A 27172-nucleotide genomic window follows, 5' to 3' on the forward strand; every position below is an offset into this window, starting at 1 on the left:
TCTTGCACGAAGTGTGCAATTTGTGTCTATCCCTGGAACACAACGAACAGGACTGCAACACGTGCCAATCGTTTCAATCTAAGAAAACACTCCTTGATCGTTGGTGTTGACGTTCCAAAATGCAACATCAAAGCGGCTCTGCACCGGACATCTTGTGTTAAGATTCCGAACAAGAAGAGTTCATCGCCAAAGGAGCCGAAGAGTAAACAAAACACATCTTGGTGTCGGATGCCGACTCCGACATGGTAGAACAGGAACAAGTGACACAGGGTCAGCGTACCGTGAGTACAGATACCCCTCTGCCCCAACACTGCCAAAGAAAAAGGCTCCGGTCCTTCCACTACCCTCTGGCCAAGATCGGCAGTGCGAAGAACTTTCAGATGCTCCGCCCTTGGGCTTGGCGCAGAAACACAAGGCAATGCCTTCCTGCGTGGGATCGAGTTGGCCCCATACTGCTGCTGAACCAAGACCTTCAGCATCAAAGTCGAAACGCGTCGTCGTTGCCATCCCCTCGCTACCGAAGAGTAAATCTTCCGAGCCAAAAGCTTTGGAGCCGAAACATTTGACGCCAAAAACTACGGCACCCAAGGAAAAAACGACTTTACCATCAAAAGAGCTTCATTTCAACGTTACGCTTACAAACACGGATCCGAAACAAAAAGAACTGGTTATTGATCCAGACACTGGCCATATTCTCGCTAAAATACCAGAAAAGAGGAAAATGGCCCTCAGAAGGACTACCACGTTCAAAGCGCACGAATGTGGGTATTAACCCTTCTCCTCCTTACATTGCAACTCTTTCACCCACTGACCCAAATTTGCTAATAACACCCACAAATTCTCCACAACCACTATCACCTAATTCACAAGAGGAGGAGGATGGGGATGAAGATAGGCCACAGGACAATAATGATCCATGGGAGAACTATGGCACAGATCCCAACACTGACAATGATCCGGATCTATACCCTTCCGAACCCTCCCCACCTGACAATAACATAGGGTGTATATAGAGTTACTTAATAGGGCAGCTAACTACCATGGAATGGAATTTCACAAGGAGGCTCTTGAGGAGGATTTCTTGTTTGAAACCTTAAGTTCCTCTCGGAGATTTACTTAAACATTAAGTATGCTCAAGGCAATGCTTAAGCATACAGACAAAAATTTTAAAGACCCGGTACGGGCAAGGATTATTACGTCCTGGGTAGAGAAAGTACAAGCCAGCACCTACTGACCCCACTTACATCAAGAGTCCGCTTCCATTAGACTCCCTTGTACTTTCGAACGCTCACAAAAGAGCAAATTCACAATCCACAGGTTAGGCCCCTCCTCCTGATGAAGAGTCAAAATTAATCAATGCCTCTGGCAAAAGAGTAGCATCACAAGTAGCCAACCATTGGCAAATTGCAAATGAACAAGCTCTATTAGCTCGCTACTACAGAGCTCATTACGATGAGTTCGAAAAATGAATGCAGGTTCCGCCCGACGAGCACAAAACAAGTGCCAATGACCTCATTGAGGAGGGTAAATTAATCACTAATACCTGTGTTAGGTGCGCATTCGATGCAGCAGACACAGCAGCCCGAGCAGTTGACACCAGCGTACTGCTTCGCAGGCATGCTTGGCTAAGAATCTCAGTGTTCAAAGCAGAGGTCCAAGCCTCTATTCTCAACCAACCCTTCGATAAAGAACACCTCTTCGGCCCAACAGTGGACACCACCTTCGAGAAAATTAAGAAAGACACTGAGGTTGCCAAGTCTATGGGTGCTTTGCAATTACCTTCCAATAGGGCATCCTTTCATCGCTCCTTTTACAGGGGTGGCTCCAAAAACATTTCGCAATAATCAATCGCCCTCATCAAGGGGTTACTTTAGAGGTGGCTTTAGAGGTAACAACGGTAAGGTAAGAGGCAGATGTGACTCAACACTCACTTCCCCTGCAAACACGAAATAGTGACTCCCTTATGCTACCCCCTAATCATTTCACTCCTGTCGGGGGACGTTTCTCCAAATTTCTTCCCATCTGGAATACAAATACATCAGACAGATGGGTTCTACAAATTATCCAATATGGTTACTGCCTTGAACTTAGACACTCCCCCAAACATTCATCCAAGGTCACATGTGATGTCACAAGAACATCTCAACCTCCTCAAACAAGAAGTTCTCTCTCTGTTAGAAAGAGGAGCTATAGAACCAATCCCATTACAATATCAAGCGGCGGGTGTATACTCCCTGTACTTCTTGATTCCCAAGAAAGACGGATGTCTCAGGCCTACACTAGACCTCCGAGACCTGAATCTATACGATCAATCTGATCACATTTTTATATGGTGACACTCCAACAAGTGCTCCTGCTCCTTCAGCAAGGCAACTTTCTGTCCACTCTGCACTTAAAGGACGCCTATTTCCACATTCCAATACACCCCACTCACCGCAAATACCTCGGGTTTTTTATAGCGGGCCAGCATTATCAATTCAAAGTGCTCCTGTTCGGAGTTACTACTGCATCCAGGGTTTCCACCAAATGCCTGGCAGTAGTCGCAGCTCATCTACGAAGACAACACATTCACGTCTTCCCATACATAGACGATTGGCTCATAAAAGCCAGCTCGCAACACAGCTGTCTAAAAGACACTCACAAAACAGTGCCGCTGCTCCACGATCTTGGATTCACAGTAAATCTGTCCAAGTCCTATCTCCAACCCTCCAACACACAAGTGTACTTGAAAGCCACTCTAAATACACAGAAGGCCTACCCCAATCCAGCCAGGATCTGCAACATACAGACTCTAATATGTCAGTTCCAGCCTCAACACAAGTTACCAGCTCGAGTGTTTATGCAATCACTAGGGATGATGGCGTCTTGCATCCTAATAGTCCCTTACGCAAGACTTCAAATGCGCCCCCTTCAAGAATGCTTAGCACGTCCGTGGAACCAGTCTCTGGGTCAGTTATCAGATCTAGTGTTGGTGGACGGCCGCACTCATTGCTCTCTGCCGTGGTGGAATCTACAAATCTTTTCAGAGGGTGGCCCTTCATAGACCTGGATCCACAGACAGTGCTAACAGCAGACTCATCGCTCAGTGGTTGGGGAGCTCCTCTCCGACTTCACACAATTCAGGGCGTGTGGAGTCAGCAGCAAAAGCAGCTTCACATAAATTATCTAGAGCTTCTAGTGATTTTTCTAGCGCTCAAAGTCTTTCAAGTTCATCTAGTAGGCAAAGCTGTCCAAATACGTACAGACAACATGACAGCAATGTACTACATACAGAAACTGGGGGGCACACACTCTCCAGCTGTCACACCTAGCACAGACCATCTGGAGGTGGGCCATACGTCACAAAATGTATCTCTTCGCAGAACACCTTCCAGGAGTAGACCATGAAATAGCAGATCTGATCAGTCGACAAAGACACCAGATCCACGATTTGGAACTTCACCCTCAAGTTCTCCTCCCATTCTTCCCAGACATAGACCTGTTCGCCACTCAATTAAACGCAAAATGGCCAAGCTTCACATCCAAGTATCCACACCCATAGTCCAAAGGCAACGCTCTATGGATGAATTGGTCAGTGATATTTGGCTACGCTTTTCCGCCTCTCCCACTCATTCCGCTAGTGGTTCGGAAGCTCAGACGAACGTCTCACTCTAATCATAGTCCTGCCTACATGGGCTTGTCAACCGTGGTTCACCACCCTATTGGAGCTCTGTAGTTCCTCATCAAAAACTACATCTCACATCCAATTTCCTCGCGCAGAGCCGGGGAGCGATAGGACACCCAGATCCCAGACATCTCACCCAAGCGATTTGGCACCTGAAGTCATAGAGTTTGGCTAGCTAAATCTTCTGCCAGACTGTATGAACATTATTAAAGAAGCTAGAAGACCTACTACAAGAGCTTGCTATGCAGCCAAATGGAAGCGGTTTGTTATTTATTGTAATAACAATCCTATCAACCCGCTTGATGCTTCTGTTCAAAATATAATTTGATATTTACTGTATTCAAAACGGTCACATTTAGCGTACACATACGCTTACATCTTGCTGCAATATCTGCATACCTTCAAAATAGACAGCATCTGTCCTTGTTCAGAGAACCTGTTACTAAGGCTTTTATGGAAGGACTGAAGAGTTATTCCTCCAAGACTTCCACCTGCTCCAGTGTGGAATCTCAACATTGTCCTAACCAGACTAATGCGTCCACTCTTTGATTCAATGCATAAATGTGAACTGCAATTTCTCACTTGAAAAGTTGCTTTCCTCATTGCTATCACATCACTGAGGAGAGTGGGTGAGCTTCAGGCACTAACAATTGAAGAACCATTTTTACAAGTACAGCAAAATAAAGTGGTTCTTCATACCAACCCTAAATTTCTACCTAAAGTAATTTCTGCCTTCCACATCAACCAATCTGTTGAGTTGCCGGTGTTTTTTCCTCAACCAGATTCTGTGGCAGAACGAGCTCTACACACCTTAGATGTAAAACGAGCATTACTTTATTACACAGAAAAGACCAAACCTTTTTGTAAAACAAAACAACTTTGTCGCTTTTGCGCCACCTCACAAAGGCAATCCAATTTCTAAATCCGGCATTGCAAGGTGGATAGTCAAATGTATTCAGACATGTTATGCAAAAGCAAAAAGAGCTCTACCAATTCCCCCTAGAGCGCATTCCACTCGCAAAATAGGGGCTTCTATGGCTTTCTTAGGATACATTCCCATAGCTGACATTTGCAAAGCTGCAACATGGTCTACACCTCACACATTCACTAAACACTATTGTGTCTATGTGTTAGCAAGACAACAAGCTAATGTAGGCCAGGCAGTTCTTCGTACACTCTTTAAAACGACTGCAACAGCAACAGGTTAGCCACCGCTTTGGGAGATTACTGCTGTATAGTCTATGCAAAGCATGTGATCTACAGCTCACATGCCTCAAACGGAAAATGCTACTTACCCAGTATGCATCTGTTCTTGGCATGTAGAGCTGTAGATTCACATGCCCCCACCCGCTTCCCCGGGTACCTGTTCCAGTACTATCTTACTTAGATACATATGCATGGACCTCTCTATTCTACACTTACTAACGCCATTCTCACTCTGCACGAAAACAATCGAACAATGGAGTTGATGCCCATGCTCACCATCACCGAAAGGAAGAGTCACCAACCTCGTGACTGGAAAAGACTTCTTCGAAGAAAAACAAAGCACAAATATCCGGACCCAACACTAGATGGCAGGCTATGCAAAGCATGTGAATCTACAGCTCTACATGCCAAGAACAGAGGCATGCTGGGTAAGTAGCATTTTCCTTTCATATGACGCGGTCTTGAACATCTCCACAAGCCATTCCTCATGTGACAAATTTGTGGGGAGCACCAATGTTGCAAAATGCAGATTTTAGCAGCTGTAATGGCAGTGACTAGCATGGCAGGTCAATTCGGGAATGACTGATAAGTCATCGAGAAGAACTAGGGTTTCTGGAAATGGTGAGGGTAAATCCATAGATTCTCGGAGCATAGACTCTATTGGCATCCAGAAGGGGTTTATCGTGGGACAGTCCATCAAAAGATGGAGAATATCACAGGACGCATGATCACGTCACCAACAGGCAGAATGAGGGAGCAACCTGCTGTCTAGAGCCACGCCGGGGTCCTGTGCCAGCCCTGAAGGATCTTAAAAAGACGGAGTTTCATAAGTGCCTTACAAACTCCTCATTCTAGGGCCTCCAAAAGTTCTGTCCAGTCTTCCTTATCATATTCCACCTGCAGACTAGCCCGCCAGGTCGTCCTGAGGCTTGGCAATTGTGGCTGAAAATAAAGATGAAAAATCAGGAGGCTATATAATCCAGACATTACGCCTTTAAACTGAGCCCAAGTGTTGAGGTACGAGAGCACTTGGGAACAGGGAATGGTCCAGGGTTGGGGACCTAATTTGCTCAGCAGAGAATGTTGTAATTTTATATATAGCCTTTGTTTGGTATGCGACAAGCCAAATTCGTCCCGTACCATCTCAAAGGTCTTGAGTTCACCACCAGAGATCAAGTGTGTAAGAGTCAGCATCCCAGCTCTGTGCCAGTGACCCCAGTCGAGCAGGGTCCCTCCTATGTGAGTGCCTGCATTATTCCAGATAGGAGCTTTGTCATGAAGATGCATGTCCACCAAAAGCCCAGGATTGGGTAAGTCGATGGTAACTGGGTTAGGAAGATAGACGATGCCTCCTGAAGTCTGCGTTCTATCATAACCCACAAAAGAGGGTCTTGGACCCGGCGGTGCATGTAGGCCCTTTGTGCCAAATGTAGGGCTAAACAATCATGTTCCACAGAGGGCAAGCCTAATCCCTTTGCTGATCTGTGTGCAATTAGTTTCCGAATTGCCAGAGGAGGTCTTACTGAGCCCCAGATGAAGGCCTTAATGGTCTTATCTATCCAACAGAAGGTCAAGAGGGGCATTCATTGGGGAAGCCTGCCAAATACGTATGTGATTCGAGGAAGGATAACCATTTTCACTGCTTGAGGTCGTCCCCAGAGAGCGAAATTTAGGTGGGACCACTTTGCAAAGTCCAGTCACATTTACTCCATTAATGCATCCAGATTATCTGCCACCATACGTTCCAGGCCCCTGTTCACTAGAATACCCATATACCTAAGGCGGGAATTCTTCAACTGAAATGGGTAATTGGCTATGGCGACGCAGTTACTGATCCGCAACGGCGGCAAGACCTCATTTTTTCCCCAGTTTACTTTGTTGCTGAATACTGCTGCAAAGGCATCAGTAGTCTCTGAAACTGCTATGATGGAGGAGGGTAAGGCAGACAAGGTAATTAAAATGTAATCTGCATATAGATACAATGCCGATGGACCTCTTGGCATTGGAATACCTATTATACTATCTGATGGACGCTGCTAAAGTTTCCATTGCCAGGATAAATAACAGGGGGGTGAGTGGGCACCTTGGCGGGTATTCCTGCAAACTGGGTAGGTGTCAGAAAGAAAGCCCCCACAATTGGTCTGTGCCGGGGGGAATCCTAGAGCCATCTCACTCTGGAGCTGAAGTCCTCACCAAAGCTTAATTTTTGATGTTTGGCAAACACATTTTTCCATTCTATCCTGTCAAACACCTTTTCTGCATCCAATGACCGTGCCAAGGCCTCATCCGGAAGGTCGGCCATTAGCCAGACCACATGCGCAAGCTTGCCAAGATGATTGCGTGATGAGCGGCCTGGTACAAACCTTCCTTGTGAATGATGAATAAGAGAGGGAAGACTCTCTTGAGGCGGGTTGCTAGAATACTTGCAAATATCTTGACGTCCCCATTGAGCAGGGATATGAGCGATAACTTCCACTGGTTTGTGTAGGACCAAAATTATAGCACTGTTGGATAATATACCGAAAGAGCCTGAGAGAGCAGCCTCAGTGAAGTCCTCGTAGAGAAGATCCATTACCTCGGATTAGGTCCATTTATAGAACTGTGCCGGGAAACCATTGTCACCCGGGGCTTTGTGATAGTGTAAATCTGAGATTACTTGCTCTATCTCTTTCTTGGATATTTCTCCCTTTAGCAGCCGCCTGCCGTCCTCTGAGAGGCAAGGTAAGCGAATACCTTCCAGGAAGTGTTTATCTGATTTGTTTCTTGAAAGTTTTCCAGAGAGTAGAGGGTCTTGTAATAGGTTGCATATTTAAGCTTGTCATTTGTATTGTTCTGCTTTTGTTGGCAGCTGCTCTAGAAAATGTGTAGTCCCTTTTTTGTGAATAACTGTGTCTTTTATATTATTCCTAGGCACTACGAGCGAAGTATGGAATCAAAGATGAGATGGTGTTACCTTTTGAGCCAGTACGTATAGTCCATTATATTATAAATGTAGACATTTATTTTTTTGTTTCAATAATGTCCTTTAACCTCCATTTTATGTTCTCTATGCTCCACCGTTTTATATTCTTCATTTTGTCTCAGCCCTCTATGGTTTTAGTGATCCAAATCTTTGGTTTGGTCACATAGCCTCCTGCTTGACTGCCTTTTTCAGTAAGATCTCATTGACTGTCAGCTTCATTCTTCTTGCTCGCTCTAATGCGTCCGAGACTGTGACAAAAGTGGCCCCTTCAGACCAGGAGCAACAATGCTGCATTACGAACCGTTCACTGTGTAGCGGTTCAGTATGTATCTATGCTGCAACCTTAAAAATCTGCCTCTTGATATTTTAGGTGTCCACTCTGTTGATCACCTGTTTTTATTCAAACCCATAGCTTAGGAGTCTTGCTGAGTCAGCAGCAGGGTGAACAGGTTGCAGAAGAGCGCATTCAATCGTTTCTTTTAAAAGCCTCTCAGTTAAGTATTAGAATAAAATATACCTTACTAGGCTGGCATAGACGTGGTATTTTGAATTGGCACCCTGCTCATTGACGCTCGCTTGATACCATTTAATATCTCCGCTTTTTCACTGATTTTAGGTCACTGATTTCTGTTTCTTATCCATTCAGATCAAACTGTGACCTTGAACCAATCAGACATCACTGTGCTTTATGCTCCTAAAATATGCAGGTCCTAATGAACTGCAGTGAATCTGTCTCCTGTCTGGTCCTCAGGAAAGTTGAGTACTCTTCACTCAATGCCACATTTCTTTTATGCGGTATAAAAGGGGGTGGTGATGGACGAAGCATCAGAACCAATCAAACACTCATTTCTTTTATGTGCATCATAGGGCTATTTATAGAGCAAGCATTGAGGTAAATCTAGCCTAAAATCGATATGCTTTTATCTAGTTTCAATTCAGCACATCGACAGTTGCAACATTATATTTATTATGTGAATGTCAGGAAAAGAGAAAATATCCCCTAAATAATTTTGTGCTTGTCCCCAGTTTTTAGTGAGGCTTGAGGTCTTGGGCAAGTGCTCTGACATACTGGAAATAGGACTATTGAACTGGCTTTGCCCCTGCCCTGTAGGGAGTTATTGCATTTTATAATGGGTTCAAGGCAACATTTTATGAAACATATGTATTGACGAAACTAGTTAATGTGATATAAAATGATATATGGATTAAGGAAAAGAATCCCACAGTGAGTATTAAACCACTACTATGTGGGATTGGGCACTCAAAGTGTGGATTCTTGAGTAAATGCGTAGCCTATTATGCATTCACAAACGATTCAAAACAATGGTGTTAAAGGTTAAGTGGAGCATTTTATTCTTGTAGATGTCCATGAATGCTTTTTTGATGAGTGTTTTTGTTCTTCTTTCCTGTTTAAGTGACTAGGGAATCCTAATTGTCCAGCAGTGTTTTTAGTGCATCTAGATACAAACTATTGCCTCAGTTACACCATGTATATAGTAGACTCACAGTAGTATACATAGAACAGTGCATGTCAGTGTAAACTAGGTGTACTGACCCCCTACACGAAGATTGAGGTTGGGTCTATACATTGTTCCCAGCCCCAATCCCAATTGAAAAGGAAGGCCAAAGGTGGCAGCTGGAAGGCAAGGTGCAAAAACTGTGCTGACACAAGGAGGCGGCTTTTGGACATGGGTGAATCTGTGTGTGTCAGAATGCAATGTAATTCTGTTGACTGGTGAGCCTGTTGAAAGCAAGCAGCAACTCCACCCTGCTGCTCGTTCCAGTTGTAACAGTCTGTCGTAAGGCAGTGCCTTTTAGCTGTATTAGTCAGCATTTGTTAAACATATCATTTAATTATGTTGCCATTGTTTGGGTTTTTTCAGGCTATTCAATCCATTGCAGTAGTGCAGCGATCGATGGCTGCATCTCTTGAACTGCTGCATTTGCTTCTTTGTTGCTGTATAAAAGCATTACTGCTCCAAGTTGTGCATCTTTACACTTCCCCTGAATTAGAAAGCACACTGTCTTCACTAGTTGAGCAATATATACTTTACCAATCATGTTTGTAGAGTTTATTGCCTTGCTTCAGTTTTGTTGTGTTGATTCTTTTTACTTCGCACCCCTCCACCCCGTGCCCAAAGTAAATGCTTTTTAGGCATAATAAATAATACCACTCCTAGTATATAGCCTTGAGCTACAGTGACATTTGTTTATAATTTGAGGTTTCTCAGTTAACCTTTAGCGTCCGACTGTGTTGACTTGACAAGTTATAGACATTTTACATCTGTAGCACGTTGTTGTTGTTAACTACCTGAAGTAATAGTCCAATGGTATACCATATTTTGGCTCCCAAAATGCCCCTGCTTGACAGACATGCTGCTTGTTTCATGCCACTGCCCTTTCCATGCTGTCATTATTCTTTGAACAATCTCTCCTCTGACAGTTCTGCCATCTCCACAGGTACCAATCATTGAAATCCCAGGCTATGGAAACCTTTCGGCTCCTTTGGTCTGTGATGAACTGAAGATCCAGAGCCAGAACGACCGGGAGAAGCTCACAGAGGCCAAGGAGCGGGTGTACCTCAAGGGATTTTACGAAGGGGTGAGTACCTAAAGCGGCTCTTGAATCTATCCCTTGCTCATTTTCATAGGGGAAGATTGCAACCTCACTTTCTTTCCACAAATATTATTTATTTTTATTTATTTGCAGAGTTTTATATAGTGCTGGCTAGACCCGGAGGTATTGGAGCGCTTTACATAGAGGTGGACAAAAGTTACAATAGTTACATATGCGTAGAAAAAATAAATAGGAAAGGGTGGAATGCAAGACAACAGCAAATGATTAGCCAGTGATGGCGAATATATAAAGGACAATAGTAATGCAGTGGTAAAAATAAAAGCAGGAAAACGGTGTAGAAAGGGGTGGAGGGAAAAGAGGCTGGAGAAGGCATTAATTCAAAAAGAGTTATGCAAAACCTGTAATTAACAAGCATTTGCAATGCAATAGGTCTTGCATTTACGCAAGTTTAAGCTATTGGCATTGTAAATGATAATGCCTTTTATTTACATTTTAAAAACCAAAACATCAATAAAAGTCATTGTCATTTACAATGCCAATAGCTAAAACTCACGTAAATGCAAGACCTATTGCCTTTCTGTGTGCGGTAATCCAGGGGTCCTGGCTGCTTCCTTCTTCTGCAACCCTTGGCAGTCAGGGTGAAACAACTTTAGTAATTACTCTTTGAAAAAACAATAGTTGCAGGGCATAATTAATAACTAAGTAGCACAGTAAGACAATTTGCTTTCAATCCAAACTTTCCCACCTTGATGTCCACTTATCTACAGTTAGCGGATGTTTTCGGGTTGGTACCATATCCTTGTAGCAACTGGTGTGCTTAATCCTGAAAGCATCATTAGGAGGTGTGCATGGTGCTCTACCCTAACCTGCTGGTAGCGGGTATGGATTGTTCTGCCCCTTTCGCCTTATTCAAGGCTCTACTCTATCCTAGCAGAAGCAGTGCTTTGATCTAGTCTGTAAGCAACCAACACGTTCCATGTTGTACTTTATCCTGAAAGTAGAAAACATGCTAATGCTATGCAGAAACTCCATTCTACATGTGTATGATTATCACTGGTCGGGGTGTTTGAATACACCACTTACTATGTACTTTTACAGTATACAGTTTGATCATGGAAAACTCCTGAAACACACATTCTTACAATTGTGGACTAAAGCCCATCACTGAAGAGACTTTCTTCCGTAACATAAACTAGCCCTGAAGGAGTTCCATTATAGAAAAGGAATGAAATGCATTGGCGGCTTTCATTTCAAAATTGATTGAACATACACCATGGGATTAGACAATGTCATGCGCTGTCCCATACTGTTACCGAAAGAGACCCTCACAAGAGGTTCACTAGCACTCCAGAGAAATGAGAGGGTGTGCAAATGGTAGATACACAAGCCCAAGTCTCCTTCCACTTTTGGGCTGTGAAGGTAAATAAATATATGGTCTGGGGGGAGGGAGCAGGAATGACCATGTGTGAGAAAGTGGCTCTGTATATACTGTTCCTTAATAGGTACAGGGTGTACAGAGTCCACAGTCCCCAATTGTTTGGCAGAGGCTAAAGTTAAATAAAACCTTACTCTCTAAAGTGGTAGCTTGGTCGAGCAGTAAGGCAGTATCAGAGGACAGTGTAAAGCATTTGTTGTACACACTCAGTCAGCAAATGGTTTCACACACTCAATAACTGTACTCTAGGCCAATGGTTTATATATAAAAAAACATATGCTTGTTTTATTTTAGAACCAACACTTGGAGTTAAAATATACTTTCTCAACAGTAGATGTTTCATATAAATACTTTTGCAATATGCAATAGACTTTAGTAAACAGTTACAAGTGGTTGCAGTAGGCAACTCTATTTTTAAACACAACAATACATTGAGCTCAATGGTAAATTCAAGTTGTTTGCAACAGATTACTTTTTAGATTACTTTTGGAATTCCAGGACTGGATCCTAGATTCAGTCCTGGGTCAGTTCTCAGAATCAAGTGATGAAAGTCGACTTAAGTACTGTAATGATTTTTAACTAATATTTACCTATTTTAAAAGTTGACACTCAGAAAATATTTCAGAGAAAACAGTCAATGATTCCCTATGGAAGAAAATGCAGGTTACAGGTACAGTATGTTCTCGTTACTTTTGTAATCCAGTACTGGGTGCCTAGACTCAGTACTGGGACCTTTATCCAAAACGGGTAAGTAATTAAGTTTTCAGATATTATATGATTTTTGAAGAATATTTAAAGATTGCAGAAATCGACACCTGGAAGAAATTTCACAGAAAAACAGTCAATGGTTTCCTATGGAAGAAAATTGAGTTAAGGGTAAGTACAGTTGTAGGTATTTTTCAGAGTCAGTGCTGGGCACCAAGATCCAGCACTGGGAGCTCACCTAAGAGCAGGTGAGTAAATTCGTTTTTGTCACTCGGCTGATTTTTGGTGAATATTTGAAGATTTGAAAAGTCCACACTTAAAAGCAATTTCAGGAAAAAGCCAGTCAATGTTACCCTATGAGGAAAATAGAGTTTGCGGTTTAAGGGTAAGTACTCGACTGGCAGTGTTGAGGTTCTGGGCACAGACTCGGGGGTCTCACAGGGTCAGGTAGGTACAGTTGGTTCACCCTCAGCGGCTCTAGGGCGGCCGGGTGCAGAGAGAGTTAGGCCCAATGTTATCCTATGAGGGATAGGGGGGGTCTTGTTTGGTGGCTGCTGACTGGCAAGCCACGCGGCTGTGGGAGCTGGGCTCCTGGTCACTTACTCAGGGCAAGTGGGGAAGTAGGTAGGAGTAGAGTTTTCACTGCCAGGGCCACTCGGGCGGCTGGGTGCAGAGTGCTTTTGAGCCTTCGGGCGCTCTATGGATTTCAATGGGAAATCTCCGGTTAGGAAAAAGACTGCAAGCTGGGGGACGAGGACTCTTCAGGTGCCACCACCACTTCGAGAGGTAAGTTGGTAGTTGGAGGATAGCTAGGTACCCCGGGATTGGGCACAGGGGGCCGTGGGGTGCCGCGTGCAGGGGTGCCTTTAGGTGTCGGGAAATCTTACCCTCTGTTGATCGCGGTTGGGGGGGCACCTGGTTCTGAGACTGCAGGCTTCTTCAGGAGTGTCGAGGGAGGTCCTTGGGTGCCGGACTCTGGGTCACAGTCGCCGTGGGGTCGTCCTCAGGGTCTTTGTTTACTCCGGCACTGGCCAGGCTCGGCTGGTGCAGAGTGTGCTGGGTTCGCGGTTCCGGGCTGCTGCCAGGGGTTAGAGATAGATTTCGAGTAGAGCCTCTACTCATGGGAGTCCCAGGGGCTTAGAGCCAAAAGGTAGCCAGGTCCTCCGGGGTTGGTGAGGTTGCTAGCCACAAGAGATGCCGGGCTGGAGCAGGAGCAGGTTAGAGGGTCGACAGGCGGGTAGGGCTGGGGCCAAAGCAGTTGGGGTCTTCCTCTTTTCAGCAGCTGCAGGGCAGGTCTTCTTTCTTCTTGCTCTTCGTAGTTTGGAATCTGGGGAAGGAAGTTTCTGGGTGCCCCTAAATACTAGATTTAGGGGCGTTACAGGTAGGTGAAGGGCAGGGACCAATGGGTCCCCGTCCTGGGGTGGGTACACCCCCTATCCTGCCTCTCTCCTGTGGGAGGGGGGCAGTAGCCTAGTCCTGATAGGGTAGGGCTCCCCATCTTCAAGATGGCGAGAGCACGGAGATTTGCTTCACCTCGCCTCCCCCACCTAAGGGGTGGGGTTGGCAGGCTGGCACATCCCCTGTCCTTATTTAGGGTTTCCGGCCAAAGCTTCCCGCCAGAGTGGGGGGTTGCAGGGGCCTGGGGAAGCTCACAGAGGCGGCATGCCTTTGAAGCTTCCCCCTGTCCATCCTGGCGGAGGAGATTTAGCACCTCGCCCAGGATGTGCATTGTTGCAGGACCAGGAGAGCAGGGGCTCTCCTACCCAGGGGTCCAGCAACATGTCTGCTGGGTGGCAGCCTAGGCAGCCTCAGAGCAGACGTGGATTTGTAGGTTAGGTTCGAGGGGGCACCTCTAAGATGCCCTCTGGGGTGCTGGGTACATTAAATCCCACACTGGCATCAGTGTGGGTTTAATGTGCTGAAAAGTTTGATACCAAACTTCTCAGTCTTTAGTGTTGCCATTATGGTGCTGTGGAGCTCGTGTTTGACGAGCTCTCAGCACCATGTACTCTTAAATGGCAGCACTGCACTTACAGGGCTCAGGAATGGACCTGGGTACTGTAGGGGCACAGGGCTCCTGCTCCTGTGGCCACACCATTGGCATAATGCACCCAGCTAGAGGGGTGACTGATGTATGCCATGGCAGTGTATGTGATGGGCATGGCACACAGGGATGTGTGCCATGTCGACTTTGTTTTTGTCTTGCACCCAAACACTCAGCCTGCAAAGGCAGTGTGTGTGTGTGTGTGTGTGTAAGGGTACAGGGCCTCTAAGGGTGGCACAAGGAGTGCTGCAGCTCTTAGAGGCCTTCCTTGGTCACAAAGCCCTGGTTACTTAGGGTACCATTTACCAGGGGCTGACATGTGGCCAGGGTTTGCCAATTTGGGTTTGGTTTGTTTTAGGGAAGGAACATAGGCCCTGGGCACCTGATTGGCAGGAGTCCAGGGCACACTCAGTCAAAGTACATTCAGCAATTCAGCAAAAAGTGGGGGCATACCATGCAAGAAAGATGGCACTTTCTCACACCATGTCCGTTTATCAAATAGAGTACTAAGCACACACCTAAACTGGAACAGAGAAAGCATGGACACAAAGAAAGAATACCCACGAATACACAGACGTGCACACTGTAACCAAAGAAGACGACCTACAGTGGAGCCCTTCCCATGCGAAACCCACAACAAACAGGATACTAGTTTAACACTCCGCTGCACCAATAGGCCATGTAAATAAAAAGAATACACTGTACAAACAAGCGCGGAGCAAATCAGACGGGTGAGGTAATGTTTGGGGAATTGAGCACAGCGGGACTGGCAACAAACGCTTCCAGAGCTTTAAAAGGCAAGGTCCGGGGAAAAAACAATTCAGATGCCAAACACAGCAGCCAAAGAAGGTGAGTGCAAGAAGGAGTAGTAGCAGGGAGACGAGAAAATGTGACCATGCCTGGAGGGTAGATGACGGCCGGAGGGGTAATCCCAAGCCCATCTCCTCTCAGCTACCAAGGCATCTCCACTGGGCATCGGCCATGTTGCTAGGGCTCTGTTATCGGCAGATTTTCAGGGTTCCTCGGAAGTTGCAGAAGCCGGTTTCAAATTCGATCGAGGGAATGGAGAATCAAAGGACCACAGTCCACAGGTCCAAGGGGGGATTGATTCCAGGGATTAAAGCCAAAAAGGCAATCCTTAGCCAGGGAGCTCCTGGCCAGAGCTATTCACCTGTCGGCCATCTTGGAATGCGTCACCCATTCATAAGCAAATGCATGAGCCCGCCGACCAGGGAAAGTGGGAGAAGTTGGGTGTGGAAAATCACATGTTGAGGAGATGCTTAGGATCCAAAGCAAATGAGGAATACTTGCCATTCAAGCTAATGAGATTCGTAGAGCTTGCACAGACAGCTACTTGGATGCTGAATTATAGTCCACTCTTGACAAGGTCTGATTAAATAGACTGTTAATTTTGATAATCAGATTTTTTTCATTATTTATCCAGAGTTCATGGGAGAGCAGTTTCCAGCATAGCCCTGTTCCTTAGAATTGAATGTCCGGCTAGGAATTCTAGTTATTGAGGGATTTGAGAAGGAAATAATTGAGATACGAGTGTGTGTGTGTGTGTGTGTGTGTGTGTGTGTGTGTGTGTGTGTGTGTGACTGTGTGTGTGTGTGACTGTGTGTGTGTGTGTGTGACTGTGTGTGTGTGTGTGTGTGACTGTGTGTGTGTGTGTGTGTGACTGTGTGTGTGTGTGTGTGTGTGACTGTGTGTGTGTGTGTGTGACTGTGTGTGACTGTGTGTGACTGTGTGTGACTGTGTGTGACTGTGTGACTGTGTGACTGTGTGACTGTGTGACTGTGTGACTGTGTGACTGTGTGACTGTGTGACTGTGTGACTGTGTGACTGTGTGACTGTGTGACTGTGTGACTGTGTGACTGTGTGTGTGTGTGTGTGTGTGTGTGTGTGTGTGTGACTGTGTGTGTGTGTGACTGTGTGTGTGTGTGTGTGTGTGTGTGTGTGACTGTGTGTGTGTGTGTGTGTGTGACTGTGTGTGTGTGTGTGTGTGACTGTGTGTGTGTGTGTGTGTGACTGTGTGTGTGTGTGACTGTGTGACTGTGTGTGTGACTGTGTGTGTGACTGTGTGACTGTGTGTGTGTGTGACTGTGTGTGTGTGTGTGTGTGACTGTGTGTGTGTGTGACTGTGTGTGTGTGTGACTGTGTGTGTGTGTGTGACTGTGTGTGTGTGTGTGTGACTGTGTGTGTGTGTGTGTGACTGTGTGTGTGTGTGTGTGAGTGTGTGTGTGTGTGTGTGTGTGTGTGTGTGTGTGTGTGACTGTGTGTGTGTGTGTGTGACTGTGTGTGTGTGTGACTGTGTGTGTGTGTGACTGTGTGTGTGTGTGACTGTGTGTGTGTGTGTGTGACTGTGTGTGTGTGTGTGTGACTGTGTGTGTGACTGTGTGTGTGACTGTGTGTGTGTGTGTGTGACTGTGTGTGTGTGTGACTGTGTGACTGTGTGTGTGACTGTGTGTGTGTGTGTGTGTGTGACTGTGTGACTGTGTGTGTGTGACTGTGTGTGTGTGACTGTGTGTGTGTGACTGTGTGTGTGTGACTGTGTGTGTGTGACTGTGTGTGTGTGTGACTGTGTGTGTGTGTGACTGTGTGTGTGTGACTGTGTGTGTGTGACTGTGTGTGTGTGACTGTGTGTGTGTGACTGTGTGTGACTGTGTGTGACTGTGTGTGACTGTGTGTGTGTGTGACTGTGTGTGACTGTGTGTGACTGTGTGTGTGACTGTGTGTGACTGTGTGTGTGTGTGTGTGACTGTGTGTGTGACTGTGTGTGTGTGACTGTGTGTGACTGTGTGTGTGTGTGTGTGACTGTGTGTGTGACTGTGTGTGTGTGACTGTGTGTGTGTGACTGTGTGTGTGTGACTGTGTGTGTGTGACTGTGTGTGTGTGACTGTGTGTGTGTGACTGTGTGTGTGTGACTGTGTGTGTGTGTGTGACTGTGTGTGTGTGACTGTGTGTGTGTGTGTGACTGTGTGTGTGTGACTGTGTGTGTGTGACTGTGTGTGTGACTGTGTGTGTGTGACTGTGTGTGTGTGACTGTGTGTGTGTGACTGTGTGTGTGTGACTGTGTGTGTGTGACTGTGTGTGTGTGACTGTGTGTGTGTGACTGTGTGTGTGTGACTGTGTGTGTGTGACTGTGTGTGTGTGACTGTGTGTGTGTGACTGTGTGTGTGTGTGACTGTGTGTGTGTGACTGTGTGTGTGTGACTGTGTGTGTGTGACTGTGTGTGTGTGACTGTGTGTGTGTGACTGTGTGACTGTGTGTGTGTGACTGTGTGTGTGTGACTGTGTGTGTGTGACTGTGTGTGTGTGACTGTGTGTGTGTGACTGTGTGTGTGTGACTGTGTGTGTGTGACTGTGTGTGTGTGACTGTGTGTGTGTGACTGTGTGTGTGTGACTGTGTGTGTGTGACTGTGTGTGTGTGTGTGTGACTGTGTGTGACTGTGTGTGTGACTGTGTGTGTGACTGTGTGTGACTGTGTGTGACTGTGTGTGTGTGACTGTGTGTGTGTGACTGTGTGTGTGTGACTGTGTGTGACTGTGTGTGTGACTGTGTGTGTGACTGTGTGTGACTGTGTGTGACTGTGTGTGTGACTGTGTGTGTGACTGTGTGTGTGACTGTGTGTGTGTGTGTGTGTGTGTGTGTGTGTGTGTGTGTGTGTGACTGTGTGTGTGTGTGACTGTGTGTGTGTGTGACTGTGTGTGTGTGTGACTGTGTGTGTGTGTGACTGTGTGTGTGTGACTGTGTGTGTGTGACTGTGTGTGTGTGACTGTGTGTGTGTGACTGTGTGTGTGTGACTGGGTTTGTGTTACTATCCTTGTGGGGACTTGGGTGTGATAACACACTCACGCTGTGGGGACTTGATTGCACTGTGGGGACCTGAACCCAGGTCCCCACAAGGCAATGTCTTCTAAATGGTAAAAAATGACTTCAGGAACATCTGTGCCAATTTTTACAACTTTTTAAAAAATTACCTTGTGGGGACCTGTGTTTCATCAAGTGTGTTTATATTTCTGCTCAGCTCTGCCCCCGTAGACAGGAGGCGGTACTGCAGTCTTAAACACACTTTGCATTTAAACACACTTTGCTGACCAGAAACACCCAGTAGCAGCAGAAAGGACAGATATTTCAAAGGAAAAGCTCCATAAGTTGTGCTTATCCAAATATTTTTCATCCAAATTAAACTTTTCTCTATTTATTTAAAATAAAAATTTATTCACATGAAGCTATTGATGTTAGATTTTTTTGTATCTAAAAATTATTAGTGGTTTTATGAACATCGCTAAAAGTAATTTGGGTCCGTTTCAAATCCCAACATTCTTTGCTCTTGCCATTTGATCCTTATTTGTAACTAAACAATGATGGTGCACTACACTGTGATTCAGTATAAACTGAATTGATCATTTTTGTGCACATAACCTACAGGCATCAATGCCTATTGTTACAATTCTGAATTCCTGGTACAGACATTAAAATGTATGTTGCTTTTCCTCAGTTTACATATTTATATGCACACTAATATGTTTTTTTAGATGATGGCTAGATAAGCGAGTGACTAAGCTTCCACTTTGCTATGGGTTACGTTCTTTCAGACAGTGAACTGAAGTATGTTCTTATAAAATGAATGAACTTCTTAGAAGATATATTCTATTATTATCATATTATGCAATTACATTTAAATTGTTTGAATTGCTTAATTTAATTTAAAAACTATTCCTAAAGCTTTACAAATAAGCATTGGCAAATCCAATAAGTCTCACCTATGCGATTGCTATTGGCTTTGGCAATGTGTTTTAGCCATGTTGTACACCACTGCGGCTGCTGTTCAGCAAGGCTAAAAGTTCATGGGGTGGGGTAGGATATTTATTTATTATTATTTATTTATTTAGTGATTTGTAAAGTGCCTGGTGACCCGAAGGCATCCCCGCGCTATGTTGTTTGTGGAAACCAGAGGAGAAAGAGGAAAAAGGAGGGGACTTTATTTTGGGAATAGGAGCGTTTTCAGTTTTTTCCTGAAAATCCGATAGTTGGGTTCCAGCCTCAGGGTGCGAGGGAGTGAGTTCCACCCGGCGGATGCCTTCACGGAGAAGCGCCGGCCACCGGTACGTGTCTTCCTGTATCTGGGAATATTGGCCAGATGCTCATTCTCCGAGCGAAGGGACCTAGGGGCCTTGTAGGGAGTGACCAGGTCACTCAGGATAGCAGGGCCGCAACCATTCAGCAGTTTATGTGCAGTACACAGGGCCTTAAATTCGACCCTTTGACGAACTGGGAGCCAGTGTAAGGCCTTAATTGCTGGTTTGGCTGATACTCTGGAGGGGAGGTTCATCAGTAGTCGGGCGGCTGCATTCTGTGTGCGTTGGAGTTTAGCCATGGTAGCCTCTGGAGCTCCCAGGTATACCATGTTGCTGTAGTCCAACCGCGCAAGGATCAGACCTTGGACTAGGAGTTTCCTAGATAGGGGCGGAAGTAGTGGGAGGATCCTGCGAATGGTGCGCAAAAGACCGAAGCAGGTACCTGCTGTTTTAGATGCTTGGGTTTTCATCGATAGCTCAGGGTCTAGCCAGACTCCTAAGGTCTTAATTTCTTGTTTCGGGGTGGGGATTTCCCCGAACACTTCTGGCCATACCGATGGGGGGATGGTGGCCCATTGCTTACCCATGAGCATGACTTCGGTCTTTGACCCGTTTAATTTAAGCGATGACTCGCACATCCAGTTGTGAATTTCCGTGAGGCAGTTTGACAGATTATCCGGGTGGTAGTCCAGTTGGGAGAGTGAGACGACCAACTGCGTGTCGTCCGCGTAGCTCACTATTTTAATCCCGAAGGGAGTAACCACATCTTCGAGAGGGGCCATATAAGCATTAAACAGCGTAGGGCTTAGTGACGACCCCTGGGGGACTCCGCTCGTAAGGGGGAGGGTGGTAGAGTGGTGATTGCCATCCCATACCTGGAACGAGCGCCCTGAGAGGAAGGACTCTATCCACCTGAGCGCCGACTGGACTGGAGAGGGGTAGATTGGGGTATAGTGGATGGTAGACTGCCATACATTGGAGTGGGGTAGATTGGGGTAGAATGGAGTGGGGTGGATTAGGGTAGATTGGAGTGGGGTGATTGTAGTGGGGTAATTTAGAGTGGTGTAGTTGGGTAGATTAGCGTGGTAGATTGGAGTGGGGGCAAATTGAAGTGGGGTGGGTTGGGGTGGAGTGGGGTGGGTTGGGGTGGAGTGAGGTAGATTGGGTGGAATATTGTAGACTGGGGTGGAGTGGGGTTGATTGGAGTGGGGTAGATTGGAGTTGAGTAGATTGGAGTGGGGCAGATAGGAGTAGGGTCGATGGGTTAGATAGGGTGAATTGGAGTGGGTAGATTGGACTGGAGTGAGGTAGATTTGAGTGGCATGTGGTAGTATGGAGTGAAGTAGAGTGGAGTAGATTGGCTAGAGTAGAATAGAATGTGGTATATTAGGGTAGACTGGTGTCAAGTAAATTGGGTGGATTGTAGTGGGTAGAATGGACTGAAATGGGGTAGATTACAGTGGCATTTGGTAATCTGAAGTGAATTGGAGTATGGTAGATTGGGTAGAGTAGAAATGAGTTTGGTTGGTTAGGGTAGAGTGGACTGCAGTGGGGCAGATTGGATTGGACTACATTGGACCGGCGTGGGGTAGATTTGAGTGGCATGTGGTGGTATGGAGTGAGGTTGAGTGGGGTAGATTAAACTTGAGTGTGGTTATTGGAGAAGAGTAGAGTGGGGTGGATTGAGGTAGATTGGAGTGGAGTTGGCATGTGGTAATATGGAGTGTGGTAGATTGGGGTATAGTTGAGTAGGATAGATTGGGTGGATTGGGGTGAGTGAATAGGATTGGAGTGGCGTAGATTTGAGTGGCATGTGGTATTATGGAGTGGAGTGGAGTAGATTGGGTGGATTGGAGTGGGTTACATTGGACTAAAATTCAGTAGATTTGAGTGGCATGTGGTAGTATGGAGTGAAGCGGAGTGGGGTAGCCTGAGTAGAGTGGACTGGAGTGTGGTAGATCGTAGTAGAGTGTAGTGAGGCAAATTGGATGGATTGGAGTGGGGAAGACTGGACTGGGGTAGAGTGGAGTAGGATAGATTACAGTGGGGTGGAGTGGAGTTGGATAGATTACTGTGGAGTGAGCTAGGTTGGAGAAGAGAGGAGTAGAGTAGGATAGACTGGCATGGAGTGAAATGGGATAGATTAACGTGGAGTGGAGTGGGGCAGATTGGGTGGATCAGAGTAGGGCAAATTGGAATGGAGTAGGGTCGATTGGAGATTGCCAGACCTTCACTTGACCAAGACTGGTCCTACCCTTGCAGTGGGACACACACTGGACCTCATTTTCTCTACTCTCCATTCTCTTCAAGCTAACACCCCAATTTCCCTAATCTGGACCGACCATTTCCTGATACGTTTTCAGATTCCTACCAGGATCAGATCTGCCAAACCTACAGTTCAGAAGGGCATTAGTTTGAGACAATGGAAGCAGATTACTATGGAAACTTCCCAATCTGTTTTTACTGCTCCCAACTTAGACAACTCACAGGACATAAACTCAGCTTTAGCCCTATTCCATGACACCTTTTCAGGAGGCACTTGATATCGTTGCCACTTATAAGTAACTTCCCGCAATAATGTCTAGGCCTAACGATTCGTGGTACACAGCTGTTGTGAAAAATGACAAAAAAATGCATGTAAATGGAGAGCTACTAAAACAAATACAGACAAACAAACATATAAATCTGCCCTTCGAACCTACCACTGTTAAAGATCAGCCTGAAGGCATTTCCTTGTCAACCAAATAGAACAAGCAGGCAATTCCTCCAAAGAATTATTTAAAATCTTAAACAACTTTGCTAAACCTCAAGCCTGCTTAGCGGCCATCCCTGCTTCTCAACTACTCTGTGACACCTTGCAAGACATTTTCACACTAAAATGGGCAATATTCACAATGGTTTTAATTTACTGAGTAATGCACCAGACCTTTCTCTAACCAATGGGTCACCTCAAACGACTGCATCAGTAATATTGGAAAGATTTAACCCTATCTCTAATACACAGACGCATGACCTGCTGCATAATGCAAAATCTGATTCTCCTTCTGACCTCTGTCCCCCTTATATCATTGCCACTCTCTCTTCTCGCTCCAGTTATCAGAGTTCTATGCAACCAGTCCCTGACTCAAGCCTCTATTCTGCAACATTGGGAAGCAGCCCAGGTTACATAAATTCTGATAAGAATAAATGCAGACCCGAGCAATCCAGCTAACTATTGCCCGAAATTCTTCCTCCCTCTATTGGGTAAAGTTCTGGAGACCCACATCAACAAACAATTGTCCTCGTATTTGGAGACTTATGGCCTGTCGGATGCTTCTCAAACAGGTCACAGACCTTCCCACAGCAAGGAGACGACCCTTCTTGACTCAGCAGATACTGTCAGGCTATCCCTTAATGCTGGAAATCCAGCCATGTTGGTTTTCCTTGATCTGTTGGCGGCATCCAATACCATCTCACATTCCATGCTAACACAAAGGTTTTGAACAGATTGGCATCAAGGGCGCCGCACTCAACTGGCTGAAGGGCTTTCTTATGACAGGGTCTAGACTGTCTCTATTGGCCCTTATCACTCTAAACCACCTGCTTGGACAAGAGGTCCCTCAGGACTCCTCCTTGAGCCCCTCACTTTCTCACAATCAATGTGGTCCCACTAGAAAAGTTGGTAAATTCCTGCGGGTTTGAAATACTCTCCTATGCTGATGACACCCAACTAGTTATCTGATTCGGGTATGACATCAAGAATGTCAAACAGCAATTTGTTACTTGTATGAGGAATTTGGATGTCCCATAATTGTCTCCAACTGAAAAAACTGGCAAAACTGAGATTCTTTTGTTTGGTAAAGCCCAACTTTATTGGTCGAATGACTGGTGATCGGCTGAACTTGCTACGCCCCCTGAGCCCAGCAGAACAGCTAGGAATTTGGGTATACTTTTGGATGACACTTTGTCCGTGAAAGACCAGATCATCTCCATCTACAGTACCTGCTTTGGTACGCTGGTCCTTCTTAGAAAAGTCTTCCAATGGCTTCCTATGAATTCTCAGAAGACACTCGTCAGGAATTAATCATCAGTCGCCTAGATTACGGCAATTTGTTCCTTTGCATAAACGAATCTCTGGTAGCTAAAATGCAGGTGGTTAAAAAAAATCACTGTCTGAATGGTTAACAACCTGCCTCCACACACTCCGTCAGCCCTCACACTTAGAGCACTCCACTGGCCAACCATAAAAAAAGAGCACTGTTCAAACTCCTTTCCCTCACCTATAAATCTAGGTCAGGATTAGGCCTAAAATATCTCCAGGAATGATTTACCCCATACCTCCCTGACAGTAAACTAAGGTAACAAAATCAGCTTCTGCTACAACCTCGATGCATTCACACATCAAAATATGAAGACCAGGCATTTTCCTCTTCACTGGATTAAACACCCGCTGTTTATTTGTCCGTTTTAAAAAACATCTTAAATGTGGGTGTTCAATCAAGATGATCTTACAACGCCCTCTCATTTCCTGCCTGTTAAAGTGCTGAGATGTCCCTTCTCGGACAAGTTGCACACTATATCAAAACCCAATTAACATATCCTAGGTTGAAGAGGGATGACTGGCGCGTGGTAGTTTGCAGTGCGGTTGATTGGAGTGGAATAGATTGGAGTGGAGTAGATTAGAGTGGGGTAGGGTTGGGTACGATAGAGTGAGGTTGGGTAGATAGCAGTAGGATGGGCTGGAGTGGGATAAAGTCAGGTAGACTAGGGTAGAGTGGGGTAGATTAGAGTGGAGTGGATAACAGCTCTACTGTCCCGTACTTGCTACAGCATGTCCACTTGGGAGGCCCTGTCCCTTGCAGTGGCTAGCAATACAAGATGATGAAAAGAGTGCTGAATCTTTTCAAACACCCACTCCCAGGCAAGAGCTCTGCATTGAAACCATCTTTCTTTTGCTCACCATGCCATCCCAGTTTGGACCCAGCCATATGCAAATCAGTCTTGATCCTGCTCCCATGGGAACAGTTTGTTCTGAACTGACAGGCCAGGTCCTCCCTGGACCGGAATCAAGCATCCTGGGACCGGTTTTGGAGTATTACCCCTCATCAGCCAGGCTAGCTTGAATCCAGTGGCACAGCAAGCAAGGGATCCACATCTGGGCATACCCATGGGCAACGTCATCTGTGCATTTCAGCACCTCGCTGCCACATATGACTTGCATAGAATACATATCTACCAATGCTTGCAGTTGTGTCATGCCCTCAAAACACCCCTAGTGCAACAGCACACCTTACCTGATTACAATCCTGTAGAGGCACGCATCACTATGGAAACACACAACAAGAAGGTGATTTTTCAATTGTGATCAATAACACTATTGACTGCATGCTAATGTTTGTGAGCCTTTTATAAGCCGCTTCTTTATATTCTAATGGTCTTCATTTTCTTATAATTCTTGTAACATTTTGTTCCCTTCATAAGATCACCTCATGAGCAGCGTTTCTTTTAGTTACAACTTTTTCCAGTGGACTGGTCTTTCCATATCTCATGGTGAACTTCTCCCAAGTCAATGACATATAATTCTACATTAATAGGCAGTATCCCTGTCTGTAAACAAAGTGGTGCATAGCAAAGAGTTCCTGCCTATATCCCACTTGTGACTACGGACCAGATGAAATCTTATCTATATTTTCCTCTGCAGCACTCACAGCACTCACAGAGAATTAATTTAATACGGTCCAGATTTAATATAGTGCACTTCCTGGTCTCATATCCTAGCAAAGCTTTTCATGAATCTGAGCTCGTGTCCTTGTGACTCAAGCTCTCCCCATAATACACTTACTTTCTTTTTCTTTTGCTAGCGAAAGGTTTTTGCTCCCACTCTTGAGCGCCCAAAATGTTAGATTATGTCGACCCGCTCTGCACCAACTGCAGATGCTATCATCCCAATACACATGTTTGATGGTATATACATTTCTCTCTGCAGCTTTTAGACTGTGAAAAATGATGGGGAAGTTAACTGCCTATTATACTCTGGTGTTATGTGTGTGGGGGGATGTTGATTGGTTATCGGTGAAACGTGATAAAATTGCACCTTTTTGTATATTAATTGTGGTATTTTTAACATTTGCACAAGCATGTTTTAATGGCAATTTCTTTTAAGTTATATGCTGTATCGTATTCTGTATTTTAAACATGAATCATGGCTTTCGGTGTCTTTGCTTTTATGCTCATATGTTTTTTTTATTTTCCTATCAATCAAATAAAGCTTAATATGACTACGAAGAAGTGACACACTTCTGCTCTTTCCCTGCACTGGCACAATTTCAGCAGGTATGCACCAATGCAGACACCCTAACAGTGCAAGGGTGTCTGCGTTGTGGTCAGCATACTTTTTTGTGCAGGAAGGGGTCCCTTTCTGCAGAAAAAAATATGCTTTAAGGTAATTTTCTCTTTGTATGTGTGCTGCAGAAATATTTCAAGAGACAGTAACTCATTATATTGAATCTTTTTTTTTTTTTACGAAATGGGCACCGCATTTCATTTATAAGATCATTTTGTGCTAACAGCGCACACCAGGTACTTAACAGAAAATAGTAACGTTCTGTATGTGTTAATCTCTAAGGATGGCACTAGTTGAGAAGGATAGAGTAACATTACCCACAGTTAACTGAGTTGGGATTAACAATGAGCAGTTTTATTTTTATTGTGAATAGAAAATAAATAAATACACTGATCCTACCTACAAAAATGTAATGTGCACTTAAGGATATTCTCCAATAGCATTGTTTTCATACAAATATATATGCACGCTCTCTTTCTCGGGTGCCTTCTAAATGTTTGCATTCATTTTCTTGTTTATCGTGACAATCACTTTGCCTTGTGAGAACTTCGACACATAATATTGGGTTATCCATACTTTGAAATCAGATTGGCGTTTTATGGGTAAAAACCAAAGAGGCATAGATAAGGAGGCGCAGAGCCTGTGTGGGCTTGGGAAGGCTCTCACTGCCTGACATCTTTATGAATGGTATCCATGGTAGGTCATGAATGCACTGCAATGCAGAGATGGGGAAGCTGCCATGCCTTGAACCAGAAGCAAAGAAGAAGCTGTGTCAGACACAATACTGAGCGGTTCTTGTTTGATAACAGTAAAACAAGCTGCCATGCAGTGCATCCTGTATGTTCTCCAATACAGCAGTGCATGCATCAGTCTGCTGCTTTGTTGCTTTCTGTTCACTACAGGCCGAAGCAACAGGGTGAGGCTTATTTGAGTGCTGGATAGGTTTATTAACACTCTGCTGCAGTGGTCTAGGATGCTATCTTACCTTTTTAGCCCGCTTAATGCCTCAACTTTAGAAGGCGGCCACCCAATGAGAATGAAATAGACATTTTAACTAAAGCAAAAACAGTAGTTCTGTACAGTTCAGTACAGCTGAATATGCAGGCCAGACCGATTTGCTTTGCCAATGCTTGTTGCATTCTAAGGCTTATTGTTCTGCATTTAAAATTGGAAA

At 45.2% G+C, this 27172-nt stretch overlaps 1 protein-coding gene across 3 annotated transcripts in view; it reads left to right on the forward strand.

Annotated features, from left to right (window-relative positions):
* LARS1 (leucyl-tRNA synthetase 1) overlaps window positions 1-27172 on the forward strand; it is a 497298-nt gene that overhangs the window by 151005 nt on the left and 319121 nt on the right. For all 3 annotated transcript variants that reach the window (XM_085618114.1, XM_085618113.1, XM_085618116.1), the window contains 2 exons: window positions 7781-7834; window positions 10293-10433. In XM_085618114.1, coding sequence (XP_085474240.1) covers window positions 7781-7834; window positions 10293-10433 — 195 coding nt within the window. The remainder of the gene's footprint in view (window positions 1-7780; window positions 7835-10292; window positions 10434-27172) is intronic.

Source organism: Triturus cristatus, chromosome 7 (genome assembly GCF_964204655.1).
Source record: "Triturus cristatus chromosome 7, aTriCri1.1, whole genome shotgun sequence".
NCBI lineage: Eukaryota > Metazoa > Chordata > Amphibia > Caudata > Salamandridae > Triturus > Triturus cristatus.